General features: G+C 58.5%; 1 protein-coding gene across 2 annotated transcripts; it reads left to right on the forward strand.

The window, feature by feature from the left end:
* The first annotated feature begins 660 nt into the window (after positions 1 to 660).
* On the forward strand, positions 661 to 19,705 carry GPN1 (GPN-loop GTPase 1). Of its 2 annotated transcripts, none has more exons than XM_061576885.1 (12): positions 661 to 916; positions 3,664 to 3,757; positions 5,858 to 5,897; positions 6,783 to 6,849; positions 7,570 to 7,607; positions 8,436 to 8,514; positions 10,841 to 10,935; positions 12,923 to 12,968; positions 13,423 to 13,569; positions 18,144 to 18,226; positions 18,639 to 18,678; positions 19,376 to 19,704. In XM_061576885.1, exons 1-12 carry the CDS (start codon positions 677 to 679, stop codon positions 19,466 to 19,468), a joined length of 1,062 nt encoding a protein of 353 aa, XP_061432869.1. In that variant the 5' UTR covers positions 661 to 676; the 3' UTR covers positions 19,469 to 19,704. The 2 variants fall into 2 exon arrangements, with proteins under 2 accessions (XP_061432869.1, XP_061432870.1); XM_061576886.1 differs by lacking the exon at positions 661 to 916 and adding an exon at positions 3,226 to 3,547 and having other exon boundaries at positions 19,376 to 19,705.
* The last annotated feature ends 114 nt before the right edge of the window (positions 19,706 to 19,819 follow it).

The following is a 19,819-nucleotide window of genomic DNA, read 5'->3' on the forward strand; positions in this document are numbered from 1 at the left end:
AGAACGTGTTGTCTATATGTATTTAAAGTTGTGCATTTTGATGTGACGTCACATTTCTCACCCCCCCCCCTCGTCACACATCGTCACAAATGTCTGACCCCCCCCTCTAGGTGCGTGACGTCATTTATGGACGGCCCACATATCGTTAGGGTCGGGATCGAACCCACGACCTCCTGCAGACCCGGCGAGGCAGTCAACATCTCGAGATCCACGTTGGACAGATATCGATTCCGGGATTCGCTCAGTATATATATGCAGAATCGATTACTGGATGATATGGAATCGATATAATTACCACACCGGCCATTATCGATCTATTGGTGAATGAAGCCCCCCCTCCAACGCTGCCCCCTGCGATGTAACAGCAGCCGAGGCAGCGGCCTGCCCCCGATCCCATTGCATCGCTCCATCTCCGCACAAGTGGATCCTCCAGAATCGATCGGAATAGTTAATGGGTTTCGAATCGTTTAGTCTTGTTGCCGAATAGAATCGATCTTTATTCGAGTCAACGGAATCGATTCGCGCCCATCGTGTTCTGCAGGCAACGGGACCTCCAAACAAAAGTCATCGATTCCTAATTTATGAACAACCGATAGCCGAATCGAATTAAACCCGGAATCGAATCGCCGCGACGGAATCGCCGACTTTGCGAATCGACTCCAGCGAGCTGCGTGACATGGCGACACGTGGTGGCGCAGCGGGAGACGAAGCGGGCGCCGTGGGGGGCGCCGTGGGGGGCGCCGTGGGGGGCCCCCCCGCCCAGAGCCCCCCTCCCGAGGGGGGCCCCCCTCCCGAGGGGGGCCCCCCTCCCGAGGGGCCCCCCCCCGCTCAGAGCCCCCCTCCCGAGGCGGCGGCGCTCCCCGCCTGCCTCATCGTGCTGGGCATGGCGGGCTCGGGAAAGACGACGTTTGTGCAGGTGAGAGGGGGCACAACAGGCGGTGTGTGTGTGTGTCTGTGTGTGTGTGTGTCTGTGTGTGTGTGTGTCTGTGTGTGTCTGTGTGTGTGTGTCTGTGTGTGTCTGTGTGTGTGTGTGTCTGTGTGTGTGTGTGTCTGTGTGTGTCTGTGTGTGGTGTGTGTCTGTGTGTGTGTGTGTGTCTGTGTGTGTCTGTGTGTGTGTGTCTGTGTGTGTGTGTGTCTGTGTGTGTGTGTGTCTGTGTGTGTCTGTGTGTGTGTGTGTCTGTGTGTGTCTGTGTGTGTGTGTGTGTCTGTGTGTGTGTCTCTGTGTGTGTGTGTCTCTGTGTGTTGTGTGTCCTGTGTGTGTGTGTCTCTGTGTTGTGTGTGTCTGTGTGTGTGTGTCTCTGTGTGTGTGTGTGTCTCTGTGTGTTGTGTGTCTCTGTGTGTGTGTCTGTGTGTGTGTGTCTCTGTGTGTGTGTGTGTCTCTGTGTGGTCTGTGTGTGTGTCTGTGTGTGTGTGTGTCTGTGTGTGGGTCTGTGTTGTGTGTCTGTGGTGTGTGTGTGTCTGTGTGTGTGTGTGTGCTCTGTGTGTCTCTGTGTGTGTGTGTCTGTCTGTGGTGTGTGTGTCTCTGTGTGTCTCTGTGTCTGTGTGTGTGTGTGTCTCTGTGTGTTCTGTGTGTGTCTGTGTGTGTGTGTGTCTTGTGTGTGTGTGTCTGTGTGTGTGTGTGTCTGTGTGTGTCTGTGTGTGTGTGTCTGTGTGTGTGTGGTCTGTGTGTGTGTGTTGTCTGTGTGTGTGTGTGTCTGTGTGTGTCCTGTGTGTGTGTGTGTCTGTGTGTGTGGTGTCTGTGTGTGTCTGTGTGTGTGTCTGTGTGTGTGTCTCTGTGTGTGTCTCTGTGTGTGTGTCTGTGTGTGTGTGTCTCTGTGTGTGTGTGTGTCTCTGTGTGTGTGTCTGTGTGTGTGTCTCTGTGTGTGTGTGTGTCTCTGTGTGTCTGTGTGTGTGTGTGTGTGTCTGTGTGTGTCTGTGTGTGTGTGTCTGTGTGTGGGTGGAGGTGGTCTCTGTGTGTGTGTGTCGGTGTCTCTGTCTGTGTGTGTGGGTGTCTCTGTCTGTGTGTGTGTGGTCTCTGTCTCTGTGTGTCTCTGTGTCTGTGTGTGTGGAGGTGGTCTCTGTGTGTCTCTGTATGTCTGTCTTTGTGTGTGTGTGGGTGTCTCTGTGTGTGTGTGTGTGGAGGTGGTCTCTGTGTGTCTCTGTCTGTGTGTCTCTGTCTGTCTCTGTGTGTCTCTGTCTGTCTGTCTCTGTCTGTCTCTGTGTGTGTGTTGTGTTAAATAACAGGCGGGGGGAGTTTGTGCTCACAAGCGGTGTATGTGTGTGTGGAGGTGTCTCTGTCTCTGTGTGTCTGTGTAAAATAACCACTATTAGCGTGTTAAAGTTGATCTCTGTGTGTGTGTTGTGTAAAATAACCACTATTAGCGTGTTAAAGTTGATCTCTCTCTGTGTGTTGTGTAAAATAACCACTATTAGCGTGTTAAAGTTGATCTCTGTCTCTGTGTGTTGTGTTAACACTTAACGTGTTCAAGTTGATCTCTATCTCTGTGTGTTGTGTAAAATTAAAACTATGAACGTGTTCAAGTTGATCTCTGTGTGTGTGTCTGTGTAAAATTAAAACTATTAACTTGTTAAAGTTGATCTGTGTGTGTTGTGTAAAATGTAAACTATGAACGTGTTCAAGTTGACGCCGAGTGGCGCTGGGAGTCGGGCAGCTCGCGGTTCGATTCCCGGCTACGGCGCCCCGATTTAATATTTATGTTTAAATTGTTTTTATTAATATAAATAATACCCTAACAAATACATATACAGGAAGTACAACTGGTATTAAATTCTAATTCGGACAATTTGTTTTAATGCAGAACTCAACACCGAGATATCCTGAACAACAGAATGTCAAGATGGATTAATAGCGGAGGAATCCGAAGAGCTATCAAGCTCTCGCCACCCACCACAGATGTCCACGCTGCCCTGCGCATGTTGTGAATGGGCGGTCGGGGTCACGTGGGGGCCACGTGGGCCCGGGTTGGTGGTGGTGGTAGTTGGTGGTGGTGGTAGTTGGTGGTAGTTGGTGGTGGTCGTAGTTGGTGGTGGTCGTAGTTGGTGGTGGTTGTAGTTGGTGGTGGTGGTAGTTGGTGGTGGTCGTAGTTGGTGGTGGTTGTAGTTGGTGGTGGTGGTAGTTGGTGGTAGTTGGTGGTGGTCGTAGTTGGTGGTGGTGGTAGTTGGTGGTAGTTGGTGGTGGTTGTAGTTGGTGGTGGTGGTAGTTGGTGGTTGTGGTAGTTGGTGGTGATCGTAGTTGGTGGTGGTGGTAGTTGGTGGTAGTTGGTGGTGGTTGTAGTTGGTGGTGGTGGTAGTTGGTGGTTGTGGTAGTTGGTGGTGGTGGTAGTTGGTGGTGATCGTAGTTGGTGGTGGTGGTAGTTGGTGGTGGTTGTAGTTGGTGGTGGTGGTAGTTGGTGGTGGTGGTAGTTGGTGGTGGTTGTAGTTGGTGGTGGTTGTAGTTGGTGGTGGTGGCGTTGTTGTGTGTGACGTTGTTGTTGTGTGACGTTGTGTGTGACGTGGAACTTCCTTCGCACCGTACGTAGCCACCCGTCACCCGTGCTGCTCATGGGAGGTGCGTGGACAAGGTGACGGAGTGAGTGGCAGGCTGAAGAGTTGGCGTGCTTGTTGAGGTGCTGGTGTTCACCGTGGTGGTGGTTGTTGTTGTGGTGGTTGTTGTTGTTGTTTTAGAGGGTGACTGCGTACCTACACACGCACAGGCGCGCTCCGTACGTCATTAACCTGGACCCGGCTGTCTACGACCTCCCGTTCCCAGCAAACATCGGTAGGGCTCGCACACACACACGCACATGTACACACGCGCACACACGCACACACGCACACGCACGTACACACACACAAGCACACACATGTACGTACACACACACGCACACACACACGTACGTACACACACAAGCACACACGTACACACACGTACGTACACACACACACACGTACACGCGCACACACACACGTACACACGCACGTACACACACACAAGCACACACACAAGCACACACACAAGCACACACACAAGCACACACACAAGCACACACACACGTACACACACAAGCACACACGCACAAGCACACACGCACGTACACACATAAGCATGCACACACCCACGCATGTACGCACACAAGCACACGCACACACGTCCGCACGTATGCACACAAGCACGTACGTATGCACACATGAAGATGTATCGGTCAGACTCTCATCATCACGGGACCTCCTCCTTTGCCAGTACCAAAATATGAGAATAAGTTTTCCCCCTTTTCTGGCAACAAAACAGTTGTGTTCAGATGTTAAAACACCAAACTGAAACCTTTTACGAGGAATCACGTCTGCATTAACCACAATGCTTATGTTCAGAATGCAAACAAAAATCATACTCTGATAATAGATGGGCATTGTCCTTGAAACTGATTGGTCCACACCAGAGGCAGCTTTCTTTTGTGCCTCGTCTCAAGCGGTGTTAGACCAGAGGACGCCACAAGGCAGATTCTCATTCGTACATCGGCCACGTGTGAATAATAATAACAACAACAATAATAACAATAACATTAACAATATTAATATCTGAGAAAAAGTGTCAGTCTTGGGGGGTGGTGGCGATGGTGTTCATGGCGAGAATGTTCGGAATTAAAATCACCACCATCACCACCATCACCACCACCATCACCACCACCACCATCACCACCACCACCACGTGGGCCGAGCCCGGAGCTCATCCACATGGGTCGTGTTGGTTGGCCAGTGAAGGTTTCATGTCGGAGATCTTCGTCAGCACTCAGCAGGGGGCAGCACTCACTCGGCCCTTGCCTACTTAGACTACAGTCTCAATCACTCCCACAGCCACCACAACCACAACCACTATAACCACCACAACCACCACCGCCACTACCACCACCGCCACTACCACCACCGCCACTACCACCACCGCCACTACCACCACCGCCACAACCACCACCGTCACAACCACCACCACCGCCACGGCCACCACCATCGCCACCACCACCACAGCGCGAAGTCACGCAGCTATGATGATGGTAATGATGGTGGTGCTGGTGGTGCTAATGATGATGGTGGTGCTGATGATGGTGATGATGATGGTGGTGCTGATGATGGTGATGCTGATGGTGGTGCTGGTGATGACGATGCTAATGATGATAATGGCGGTGCTGATGATGGTGATGATGATGGTGGTGATGATGATGACGATGCTAATGATGATAATGGCGGTGCTGATGATGGTGATGATGATGGTGGTGATGATGGTGGTGCTGATGATGACGATGCTAATGATGATAATGGCGGTGCTGATGATGACGATGCTAATGATGATGATGCTGCTAATGATGATGATAATACGGATCGCAGCCGATGATAATGATGGCGTTGGACGAATGAGATGTTACAAACTGTCCGTGCGTTGTGCCTCTCACGGCGATGCCGTCATAGCGACAGGCGGCAGGCTGTCCCGTCGGCCAGCACGAGTGTGAGCTCTCACGGCGACGACGTCGTCATAGCGACAAGCGTCAGGCTGCCCTGTCGGCCAGCACGAGTGTGAGCTCTCACGGTGTCGTCATAGCGACAGGCGGCAGGCTGTCCCGTCGGCCAGCACGAGTGTGAGCTCTCATGGCGACGACGTCGTCATAGCGACAAGCGTCAGGCTGCCCTGTCGGCCAGCACGAGTGTGAGCTCTCATGGCGACGACGTCGTCATAGCGACAGGCGGCGGGCTGTCCTATCGGCCAGCACGAGTGTGAGCTCTCACGGCCGTCGCTCGCGTCCGCAGCGGCCGTGACGCCGTCAACCTGCCAGAGCCGAGCGGTGAGCCCGACGAAGGCTCTCGCTCTGACGTCGCTCGCTGTCTTTCGCAGACATCCGGGACACGGTGAACTACAAGGAGGTGATGAAACAGTATCCTTCCTGTGCCAAACTCACACGTACCTCCTGGTGTAACCACAGACCTCCTGGCATAGCCACAGACCTCCTGGCATAGCCACAGACCTCCTGGTGTAACCACACACCTCCTGACATAGCCACAGACCACCTGACATAGCCACGCACCTCCTGACATAGCCACAGACCACCTGCCATAGCCACAGACCTCCTGACATAGCCACAGACATCCTGACATAGCCACATACCTCCTGACATAGCCACAGACCTCCTGGCGTAACCACACACCTCCTGACATAGCCACAGACCTCCTGACATAGCCACAGACATCCTGACATAGCCACGCACCTCCTGACATAGCCACAGACATCCTGACATAGCCACGCACCTCCTGCCATAGCCACAGACCTCCTGACATAGCCACAGACATCCTGACATAGCCACGCACCTCCTGACATAGCCACAGACCACCTGACATAGCCACACACCTCCTGACATAGCCACAGACCTCCTGGCGTAACCACGCACCTCCTGACATAGCCACAGACATCCTGACATAGCCACAGACCTCCTGACGTAACCACACACCTCCTGACGTAGCCACGCACCTCCTGACGTAGCCACAGACCTCCTGACATAACCACACACCTCCTGACATAGCCACGCACCTCCTGACGTAGCCACAGACATCCTGTCATAGCCACACACCTCCTGACATAGCCACAGACCTCCTGACGTAGCCACGCACCTCCTGACGTAGCCACAGACCTCCTGGCGTAACCACACACCTCCCGGCGTGGCTGTGTGGTTACACACCCGGCGTGGCCATTCACCTGCTGTGTGGTTACACAGCTGGCGTAGCCGGCCACACACCTGTGACTCGTGTCCTTAACCTGAGCTCAGGTACGGTCTGGGTCCCAACGGAGGCATCGTCACCGCTCTCAACCTCTTTGCAACGCGCTTTGACCAGGTGAGCGCCCATCGGCACTGCCGCTCACCGTCACCGCGCCCGTGCCGGGCATCATCGGCCACCGCGCTTCCCCCGGCTATTCACGGCAACCGTATCCACGGCAACCGTATCAGTACCAACCGTATCCGTGCCAACCGTATCCGTGCCAACCGTGGGTCTCGCCCCGTGTTGGGGACGTCGTCGGGGTTAATCTGCACGTGGCAACCCGTGGATGATCGGGCCTAGGAGATGTTGACTACCTCGCCTGGTGTGCAGGAGGTCGTGGATTCCATCCCGACCCTGACGCCTGCTGCTGCTGCTGTGTATTTGGAGTTTGCGTGTCTCTCAACATCATCACTGTGGCTAGGAAATGTTAGCTACCTTGCCTGGTATACGGGAGGTCATGAATTCGACCCTGACGCCTGCTGCTGCTGCTGTGTATTTGGAGTTTGCGTGTCTCTCTCTCTCTCTCCCTGTGGCAGCCGCGTGGACTTTTTTCCGGGTCCTCCGGTTTTTCGCGCCACGTTTAGGAACGAGCGTTGAGAGTATTTGGCGGATGTCAATGTCCACACGATGAAATACGCCGCCACTGCCTTGAGCGGTCATTTGTGATGTCCATAGCTCAGTGGGCCTCACGATGTGAAATACAAAATAGTTGAGGGTTCACACCCCTGTCGCCTGTGTTCATCGCTGAGGCTGCCGGCAATCCGTTGTGACTCCGCCTCTCCTCCTGTCGCGCAGGTGATGACCTTCATTGACAAGAGACGCAGCGAGACAGAGTGAGCCCACTCCTCTACCCCCCCACCTCTTCTCTACCCCACCTCTTCTCTCTCTACCCACCTCTCTCTCTACCCCACCTCTCTCTCTACCCCACCTCTCTCTCTACCCCACCTCTCTCTCTACCCCACCTCTCTCTACCCCCACCTCTCTCTACCCACATCTCTCTCTACCCCACCTCTCTCATAGGTGCTCGCTAACAGCACTTGCCCCTACAGTCTGTTAAGGCTATATGGGGGATCTTTGTTTTTGTGAGTAAGTAAGTGTGTGTGTGTACGTGTGTGTGTACGTGTGTGAGTGAGTACGTGTGAGTACATGTGCGTGTGTACTTGTGAGTGTGAGTACTTGCGTGAGTAAGTAAGTGTGTGTGTACGTGTGTGTGTACGTGTGTGAGTGAGTACGTGTGAGTACGTGTGAGTACATGTGTGAGTGAGTACGTGTGTGTGTGTGTGTACGTGTGTGTGTACGTGTGTGAGTGAGTACGTGTGAGTACATGTGCGTGTGTACTTGCGAGTGTGAGTACTTGCGTGAGTAAGTATGCACGTGTACTTGGGGAGCGGTGGTGCAGCGGTTAGCGCTACGCTGCGCTACGAACCCAGCGACTCGAGTTCGATTCCCGCTCGCGGCCAACACCGGTGACGATCATCTGAACCTGTGCTAGGCCTCTCCTAGGTCGACTCGGCCTCAAATGAGCACCTGGTGCGGTCGGGCGTGGTGCTGGCCGCCCGCCCGTTCGCGTGCCGTGCCGGCCTTCGTAGGCGCTTGCCGACAGGGCACTTGCCCCAGCAGTCGGCGAGGCTACACGGGGGACCTTTGTGTGCTGTGTGCAGGTTTGTGGTGATCGACACGCCGGGCCAGATCGAGGTGTTCACCTGGTCGGCGTCGGGGACCATCATCACCGAGGCGCTGGCGAGTGGCTCAGCTCCTCACCACTCGCTACTCACCACTCATTCGCTCACCACTCGCTCACCACTCACTCACCACTCACTACTCACCACTCACTACTCACCACTCGCTACTCACCACTCGCTCACCACTCACTCACCACTCACTACTCACCACTCGCTCACCACTCGCTACTCACCACTCGCTACTCACCACTCGCTACTCACCACTCACTACTCACTACTCACCACTCACTACTCACCACTCACTACTCACCACTCACTACTCTCCACTCGCTCACCACTCGCTCACCACTCACCACTCGCTACTCACCACTCGCTACTCACCACTCACTACTCACCACTCGCTCACCACTCGCTCACCACTCACTACTCACCACTCACTACTCACCACTCGCTCACCACTCGCTCACCACTCACCACTCGCTACTCACCACTCGCTACTCACCACTCACTACTCACCACTCGCTCACCACTCGCTCACCACTCGCTACTCACCACTCGCTCACCATTCGCTCACCACTCGCTACTCACCACTCGCTCACCACTCGCTACTCACCACTCACTACTCACCACTCGCTCACCACTCGCTCACCACTCGCTACTCACCACTCGCTACTCACCACTCACTACTCACCACTCACTACTCACCACTCGCTCACCACTCGCTCACCACTCACCACTCGCTACTCACCACTCGCTACTCACCACTCACTACTCACCACTCACTACTCACCACTCGCTCACCACTCGCTCACCACTCACCACTCGCTACTCACCACTCGCTACTCACCACTCGCTCACCACTCACTACTCGCTCACCACTCGCTCACCACTCACTACTCGCTCACCACTCACTCGCTCGCCACTCGCTCACCACTCGCTCACCACTCGCTCACCACTCACTCGCTCGCCACTCGCTCACTACTCGCTCACCACTCGCTCACCACTCACTACTCACCACTCACTACTCACCACTCACCACTATCCACTCACCGCTCACCACTCACCCACTCACCACTCACACACTATTCACTCACCACTCACCACTCACATTATTCACTCACCCCTCACCACTCACCACTATTCACTCACCACTCACCCACTCACCACTCACACACTATTCACTCACCACTCACACACTATCCACTCACTACTCACCACTCACACACTATTCACTCACCACTCACCACTCACTCACTATTCACTTACCACTCACACACTCACCACTCACTCACTATTCACTCACCACTCACCACTCACTCACTACTCACTCACTATTCACTCACCACTCACTCAGTATTCACTCACCACTCACCACTCACTCACCACTCACTCACTCACCACTCACTCACCACTCACTACTCACACACTATTCACTCACCACTCACCACTCACTCACCACTCACTACTCACTGATAGAGGCCGACCGAAATTCGGTTTCGGTGCCGAAAGTTGGCAAATGGCCTCTTTGGGCAAACTTTTGGTTTCAGCCGAAAGTCAATTTGTAACTTCCGGTCTGGTTTCGGTTTCGGCCGAAACTGATATCGACTTTCGGTCGTCATTCGTCAACCGAAGATCTATTTGTAGAATATAACGCTGGTGCCACGTCTATCACTCTGCCTATCGGCCGGTCAGTCGGCGCTAGGCAATCCTGTGCGATAGGCTGCAAACACACACACACGTCAGCAGCTTGGGAGCGAGGTTACGGCCGCAACCATCGTCTCTGCTAATGTAGATACGGCCTGTCAAGAGCCCGTCTGGCTGAATGCGGAAAAACTTTTGATTCTTAACTACAACATTCGTTTGTTTGGCTATGATTACTAAGTAAATAACACAAAAGATTTGCTATTGAGCTACTCTTACTGCAGCCTCTAAATGATTAGTTCTAGATTTATTTGTAATTAAAGTAGCATTGCATCGTGACATTTCATAAATCTTGTGTCCGCTAACTTTGGTTGTGTAACTTTCTGTTTCGGTCTCGGCCGAAAGTGAAGTACAACTTTCGCTTTCGGCTGAAACCAGAAATCCAGTTTTGGTCGGCCTCTACTCACCCATTCATAATTGATGTTTGTGTTGGGCCACGTAATGATCAGTTTGTGTTGTAAGATCCTCCACCACCCAACACACCCAAACAAATTAAATTGACGTGTGGACATTTGTGTGTCCACTGTCTCCCCCGTGTCTCCCCGTGCCTCTCGAACCCCGTGTCTCCCCGTGTCTCTCCGTGTCTCCCCGTGTCTCCCCGTGACTCCCCGTGTCTCCCCGTGTCTCCCCGTGTCTCTCCGTGTCTCCCCGTGTCTCCCCGTGTCTCCCCGTGCCTCCCGCAGGCCTCCACGTTCCCCACCGTGGTGCTGTACGTGATCGACACCTCTCGCAGCGTGAGCCCCGTCACCTTCATGTCCAACATGCTCTACGCATGCAGGTGGGGGTCGGCCTCGCTCTGCGCCCGCGCTGCTTCTTCCCGCCCTCGTGTTTGGCGACCGCCGCCGTTCCCCGCGCCGTTGAATTTCGTTTCAGCCGAGTTTTACCCCTCCCCCCCCTCCCGCCCCCCTTGGCCTGACCCGACGTGGATCTGAGACTGAAGTGAATGAATGAGCGTCGATATTTTAACCAATCCTCACTGTCCATAACGCGGCTGTTTATGTTGGGTGAGATCCGCCACACGTTGTGTCATCGTTAAACCCGCCACCACCCGACACAGCCAACCAGCAAGGGTCGTCACGTGAACAGAACGTGGCAATTCGTGACGAGTACAGCAACACACGTGTGTGTCGGAGTCACCACACACATGTTGTGCGGTGATCCCTTCCCGTGTGCGGCGAGGAGGAGCTGTAGCCCGGCTTTGCCAGGAGAGGGCGGTACAGCAAAGTGTGAACCAATCTCATCTCTCTCTCTCCAGCAGGGGATCGAGTGTTTCCCCCTCGCCCACAACCAATCTCATCTCTCTCTCTCCAGCAGGGGATCGAGTGTTTCCCCCTCGCCCACAACCAATCTCATCTCTCTCTCTCCAGCAGGGGATCGAGTGTTTCCCCCTCGCCCACAACCAATCTCATCTCTCTCTCTCCAGCAGGGGATCGAGTGTTTCCCCCTCGCCCACAACCAATCTCATCTCTCTCTCTCCAGCAGGGGATCGAGTGTTTCCCCCTCGCCCACAACCAATCTCATCTCTCTCTCTCCAGCAGGGGATCGAGTGTTTCCCCCTCGCCCACAACCAATCTCATCTCTCTCTCTCTCCAGCAGGGGATCGAGTGTTTCCCCCTCGCCCACAACCAATCTCATCTCTCTCTCTCCAGCAGGGGATCGAGTGTTTCCCCCTCGCCCACAACCAATCTCATCTCTCTCTCTCCAGCAGGGGATCGAGTGTTTCCCCCTCGCCCACAACCAATCTCATCTCTCTCTCTCCAGCAGGGGATCGAGTGTTTCCCCCTCGCCCACACGCGTGGTTTTCTGTGGGCGCTCCGATTTCCTCCCACACGTCAACACTCAGTCTTTGGTGAAGTTTGGTCGCGTAACTTTCCTCCGCGGGGGCTCTCACTCATCCAGCAGTGGAGTGTGACGACAGTGGGCTCCGTGCAGCCGGATTGGGGGTCGTCGCCATGTGATGGTGACGATGGTGATGGTGTTGATGGTGTTGATGTTGATGGTGTTGATGTTGATGGTGTTGATGGTGTTGACGGTGTTGATGTTGATGGTGTTGATGTTGATGGTGTTGATGGTGTTGATGTTGATGGTGTTGATGTTGATGGTGTTGATGGTGTTGATGTTGATGGTGTTGATGTTGATGGTGTTGACGGTGTTGATGTTGATGGTGTTGATGTTGATGGTGTTGATGGTGTTGACGGTGTTGATGTTGATGGTGTTGATGTTGATGATGTTGATGGTGTTGATGTTGATGGTGTTGATGGTGTTGATGTTGATGGTGTTGATGTTGATGGTGCTGACGGTGTTGATGTTGATGGTGTTGATGTTGATGGTGTTGATAGTGTTGATGTTGATGATGTTGATGGTGTTGACGGTGTTGATGTTGATGGTGTTGATGGTGTTGATGTTGATGGTGTTGATGGTGTTGATGTTGATGGTGTTGATGTTGATGGTGTTGATGGTTGATGTTGATGGTGTTGATGTTGATGGTGTTGATGTTGATGGTGTTGATGTTGATGGTGTTGATGGTGTTGATGTTGATGGTGTTGATGTTGATGGTGTTGATGTTGATGGTGTTGATGTTGATGGTGTTGATGTTGATGGTGTTGATGTTGATGGTGTTGATGGTGTTGATGTTGATGGTGTTGATGTTGATGGTGTTGATGGTGTTGATGTTGATGGTGTTGATGGTGTTGATGTTGATGGTGTTGATGTTGATGGTGTTGATGGTGTTGATGTTGATGGTGTTGATGATGTCGATGTTGCAGCATCCTGTACAAAACCAAGCTCCCCTTCATCGTGGTGATGAACAAGGTGAGTCACATCGCACACGCTACACACACGCTACATGCTACACACACACGTTACACGCTACATGCACGCTACACACACGCTACACACACGCTACACACACGCTACACACGCTACATGCTACACACACACGTTACACGCTACACACACGCTACACACGACACACACGCTACACGCTACATGCACGCTACATGCTACACACACGCGTTACACGCTAAGCACACGCTACACACACGTGTTACATGCTACACACACACTACACGCTACGTGCACGCTACACGCTACACACACACTACACGCTACACACACGCTACACGCTACACACACACTACACGCTACACACACGCGCTACACGCTAAGCACACGCTACACACACGCTACACACACGCTATTGTGTGTGTAATGTGTGTGTGATATCGCGTACCACGTGTCCCCCACCGTGTCTGCGCGCGTGCAGACGGACATCGTGTCGCACGAGTTTGCGCTGGAGTGGATGCAGGACCTGGAGCTGTTCCACGAGGCGCTGGAGCAGGACTCCTCCTACAGCAGCAACCTCAGCCGCTCCCTCAGCCTCGTGCTCGACACCTTCTACACCGACCTGCGGGTAGGACGCACACACGCTCGCCGTAGCCTCCACCACACACGCCGTAGCCTCCACCACTCATGCCGTAGCCTCCACCACACATGCCGTAGCCTCCACCACACATGCCGTAGCCTCCACCACACACGCCGTAGCCTCCACCACACACGCCGTAGCCTCCACCACACACACCGTAGCCTCCACCACACACACCGTAGCCTCCACCACACACGCCGTAGCCTCCACCACACACACCGTAGCCTCCACCACACACACCGTAGCCTCCACCACTCACACCGTAGCCTCCACCACACACACCGTAGCCTCCACCACACACACCGTAGCCTCCACCACACACACCGTAGCCTCCACCACACACACCGTAGCCTCCACCACTCACACCGTAGCCTCCACTACACACACCGTAGCCTCCACCACACACACCGTAGCCTCCACCACTCACACCGTAGCCTCCACCACACACGCCGTATCCTCCACCACACACGCCGTATCCTCCACCACACACGCCGTATCCTCCACCACACACGCCGTAGCCTCCACCACACACGCCGTAGCCTCCACCACACACGCCGTAGCCTCCACCACGTAGCCTCCACCACACACACCGTAGCCTCCACCACACACGCCGTAGCCTCCACCACTCACGCCGTAGCCTCCACCACGTAGCCTCCACCACACACGCCGTAGCCTCCACCACACACGCCGTAGCCTCCACCACGCACACCGACAACGCTCCCCACGGAGTCTCCGGCACCGTGACCCACGCCGTGACCCACGCCGTGACCCACGCCGTGACCCACGCCGTGACCCGCACCGTGACCCACGCCGTGACCCACGCCGTGACCCACGCCGTGACCCACGCAGTGACCCCGCACCGTGACCCACGCCGTGACCCCGCACCGTGACCCACGCCGTGACCCCGCGCCGTGACCCACGCAGTGACCCCGCGCCGTGACCCACGCCGTGACCCACGCAGTGACCCCGCGCCGTGACTCACACCGTGACCCACGCAGTGACCCACGCAGTGACCCCGCGCCGTGACTCACACCGTGACCCACGCAGTGACCCCGCGCCGTGACCCACACCGTGACCCACGCAGTGACCCACGCAGTGACCCCGCACCGTGACCCACGCAGTGACCCACGCAGTGACCCCGCACCGTGACCCACGCAGTGACCCCGCACCGTGACCCACACCGTGACCCACGCAGTGACCCCGCGCCGTGACCCACGCAGTGACCCACGCAGTGACCCCACACCGTGACCCACGCCGTGACCCACGCAGTGACCCCGCACCGTGACCCACGCAGTGACCCCGCACCGTGACCCACACCGTGACCCACGCAGTGACCCCGCGCCGTGACCCACGCAGTGACCCACGCCGTGACCCACGCAGTGACCCCGCACCGTGACCCACGCAGTGACCCACGCCGTGACCCACGCAGTGACCCCGCACCGTGACCCCGCACCGTGACCCACGCAGTGACCCCGCACCGTGACCCCGCGCCGTGACCCCGCGCCGTGACCCCGCACCGTGACCCGCGCCGTGACCCCGCACCGTGACCCACGCCGTGACCCACGCCGTGACCCACACCGTGACCCACACCGTGACCCACACTGTGACCCACGCCGTGACCCCGCACCGTGACCCCGCGCCGTGACCCCGCGCCGTGACCCCGCACCGTGACCCGCGCCGTGACCCCGCACCGTGACCCACGCCGTGACCCACGCAGTGACCCACACCGTGACCCACACCGTGACCCACACTGTGACCCACGCCGTGACCCACACCGTGACCCACACCGTGACCCACACCGTGACCCACGCCGTGACCCACGCCGTGACCCACGCCGTGACCCACACTGTGACCCACGCCGTGACCCACGCCGTGACCCACGCCGTGACCCACACTGTGACCCACACCGTGACCCACGCCGTGACCCACGCCGTGACCCACGCCGTGACCCACACCGTGACCCACGCCGTGACCCACGCCGTGACCCACGCCGTGACCCACACCGTGACCCACACCGTGACCCACGCCGTGACCCACGCCGTGACCCACGCCGTGACCCACACCGTGACCCACACTGTGACCCACACCGTGACCCACACCGTGACCCACGCCGTGACCCACGCCGTGACCCACGCCGTGACCCCGCACCGTGACCCACACCGTGACCCACGCCGTGACCCACGCCGTGACCCCGCACCGTGACCCCGCACCGTGACCCACGCCGTGACCCACGCCGTGACCCCGCACCGTGACCCCGCACCGTGACCCACGCCGTGACCCACGCCGTGACCCCGCACCGTGACCCCGCACCGTGACCCACGCCGTGACCCCGCACCGTGACCCACGCCGTGACCCCGCACCGTGACCCCGCACCGTGACCCACGCCGTGACCCCGCACCGTGACCCACGCCGTGACCCACGCCGTGACCCACGCAGTGACCCTGCACCGTGACCCCGCGCCGTGACCCCGCACCGTGACCCCGCGCCGTGACCCACGCCGTGACCCACGCAGTGACCCCGCACCGTGACCCCGCACCGTGACCCCGTGCCGTGACCCCGCGCCGTGACCCACGCCGTGACCCACGCAGTGACCCCGCACCGTGACCCTGCGCCGTGACCCCGCACCGTGACCCCGCGCCGTGACCCCGCACCGTGACCCCGCACCGTGACCCCGCACCGTGACCCACGCAGTGACCCCGCACCGTGACCCCGCACCGTGACCCCGCACCGTGACCCACGCAGTGACCCCGCACCGTGACCCACGCAGTGACCCCGCACCGTGACCCCGCACCGTGACCCCGCACCGTGACCCACGCCGTGACCCACGCAGTGACCCCGCATCGTGACCCCGCACCGTGACCCACGCCGTGACCCACGCAGTGACCCACACCGTGACCCCGCACCGTGACCCACGCCGTGACCCGCGCCGTGACCCGCGCAGTGACCCCGCACCGTGACCCCACGCAGTGACCCCGCACCGTGACCCGCGCCGTGACCCCGCACCGTGACCCACGCAGTGACCCACGCAGTGACCCCGCGCCGTGACCCGCGCCGTGACCCCGCACCGTGACCCACGCCGTGACCCACGCCGTGACCCGCGCCGTGACCCCGCACCGTGACCCGCGCCGTGACCCGCGCAGTGACCCCGCACCGTGACCCCACGCAGTGACCCCGCACCGTGACCCGCGCCGTGACCCCGCACCGTGACCCACGCAGTGACCCACGCAGTGACCCCGCGCCGTGACCCGCGCCGTGACCCCGCACCGTGACCCACGCCGTGACCCACGCCGTGACCCACGCCGTGACCCACACCGTGACCCCGCGCCGTGACCCACGCCGTGACCCACGCCGTGACCCACACCGTGACCCACGCCGTGACCCACACCGTGACCCCGCGCCGTGACCCACGCCGTGACCCACGCCGTGACCCACACCGTGACCCACACCGTGACCCACGCCGTGACCCACACCGTGACCCCGCGCCGTGACCCACGCCGTGACCCACGCCGTGACCCACGCCGTGACCCACACCGTGACCCACGCCGTGACCCACACCGTGACCCCGCACCGTGACCCACGCCGTGACCCACGCCGTGACCCCGCGCCGTGACCCACGCCGTGACCCACGCCGTGACCCACACCGTGACCCACACCGTGACCCACACCGTGACCCACACCGTGACCCACACCGTGACCCACACCGTGACCCACGCCGTGACCCACACCGTGACCCCCACCGTGACCCACAACCGTGACCCACGCCGTGACCCACACCGTGACCCCGCGCCGTGACCCACACCGTGACCCACACCGTGACCCCGCGCCGTGACCCACGCCGTGACCCACGCCGTGACCCACACCGTGACCCACACCGTGACCCACGCCGTGACCCACACCGTGACCCACACCGTGACCCACGCCGTGACCCACGCCGTGACCCACACCGTGACCCACACCGTGACCCACGCCGTGACCCACACCGTGACCCCGCGCCGTGACCCACACCGTGACCCACACCGTGACCCCGCGCCGTGACCCCGCGCCGTGACCCACACCGTGACCCACGCCGTGACCCCGCGCCGTGACCCCGCACCGTGACCCCGCACCGTGACCCACGCAGTGACCCACGCCGTGACCCCGCACCGTGACCCACACCGTGACCCACACCGTGACCCACGCCGTGACCCCGTGTCGTGACCCCGCACCGTGACCCCGTGCCGTGACCCCGCACCGTGACCCCGCACCGTGACCCACGCCGTGACCCCGCGCCGTGACCCCACGCCGTGACCCACGCCGTGACCCCGCACCGTGACCCCGCACCGTGACCCACGCCGTGACCCCGCACCGTGACCCCGCACCGTGACCCACGCCGTGACCCCGCACCGTGACCCCGCACCGTGACCCACGCCGTGACCCCGCACCGTGACCCCGTGCCGTGACCCCGCACCGTGACCCCGCACCGTGACCCACGCCGTGACCCCGCACCGTGACCCCACGCCGTGACCCCGTGCCGTGACCCCGCACCGTGACCCCGCACCGTGACCCACGCCGTGACCCCGCAGGTGGTGGGCGTCTCTGCGGTGACGGGCGCTGGGATGGTGGAGCTGTTTGAGGCCGTGGAGAAAGCGAGGGAGGAGTACGCGAGGTACACACACGCACACGCACTGGTGCACACGGACACACGTGCACACACACACTCACACACGTACACACACGTACACACACACACACACTCACTCACACACACACTCACATACACACACTCACACACGCACACACGTACACACACGTACACACACACACTCACTCACACACACACTCACACACGTACACACACGTACACACACACACTCACTCACACTCACTCACACTCACTCACATACACTCACTCACACTCACTCACACACACACGTACACAGTGAGTGTTGGAGGGAGCTGTGGGACGCGAGGTGTTGTTGTGTTGTTGTTGTGTTGTTGTTGTGTTGTTGTTGTGTTGTGTTGTTGTTGTGTTGTTGTTGTTGTGTTGAGGTGGGCTCTGTGTGCTGCTCGCTTGGCAGGGAATATCGGCCCGAGTACGAACGCCTCAAGCAGATCAAGGTGAGAGAACCCCCCCCCACTCCCTCTACGCCCCCCACTCTCGCCCATCCCCCACTCCCCCCCCACCCCCCACTCCCCCCCCCCCACTCCCGCCCATCCCCACTCCCCCCACCACCCCACTCCCCCCCCCCCACTCCCGCCCATCCCCCACTCCCCCCCCACCCCCCACTCCCCCCCCCCCACTGCCCTCCACGCCCCCCACTCCCCCCCACCCCCACTCCTGCTGCTGCTCCTGCTGCTGCTGCTGCAGCTGCTGCTGCTCCTGCTGCTGCTGCTCCTGCTGCTGCTGCTGCTCCTGCTGCTGCTGCTGCTACTGCTGCTGCTCCTGTTGCTGCTGCTGCTCCTGCTGCTGCTGCCTGTTGCTGCTGCTGCTCCTGCTGCTGCTGCTGCTCCTGCTGCTGCTGCTCCTGTTGCTGCTGCTGCTCCTGCTGCTGCTGCTGCTGCTCCTGCTGCTGCTGCTCCTGCTGCTGCTGCTGCTCCTGCTGCTGCTGCTGCTGCTACTGCTCCTGCTGCTGCTGCTCCTGCTGCTGCTGCTCCTGCTGCCTCTGCTGCTGCTGCTCTGCTGCTGCTGCTGCTCCTGCTGCTGCTGCTCCTGCTGCTGCTGCTGCTCCTGCTGCTGCTGCTGCTCCTGCTGCTGCTGCTGCTGCTCCTGCTGCTGCTGCTGCTGGCTAAATGGTGATTGTCGCGATTCCGTCAGGAGGAGGAAGCCGCCAGGCGGCAGCAGGAGCAGCTGACTCGGCTGCACAAGGACCTGGGCGCAGTGCACATGGGCACCGTGAGCGGTGCGTAAACAACAACAACAACGACAACAACAACAACGACGAGACAAAGCTTCCCCGGGTAGCCCACGCCGTCCGGGGGCAAGTGCCGTTAGCGAGCAGCGGCGGCGGGGGCAGCTACGAAGGCCGCACTCACCAACTCACTCACTCACCAACTCACCATCTCACTCACTCACCCACTCACCATCTCACTCACTCACTCACCAACTCACCATCTCACTCACCATCTCACTCACTCACCCACTCACCATCTCACGTCACTTCACCTACACCAACTCACCATCGCACTCACACACTCACCACTCACCATCTCACTCACACCACTCAACAATCTCACTCACTCACCCACCAGACAACTCACC

This window comes from Lethenteron reissneri, chromosome 62 (genome assembly GCF_015708825.2).
Source record: "Lethenteron reissneri isolate LAM-NWPU_2019-01 chromosome 62, ASM1570882v1, whole genome shotgun sequence".
NCBI classification, from domain to species: domain Eukaryota; kingdom Metazoa; phylum Chordata; class Hyperoartia; order Petromyzontiformes; family Petromyzontidae; genus Lethenteron; species Lethenteron reissneri.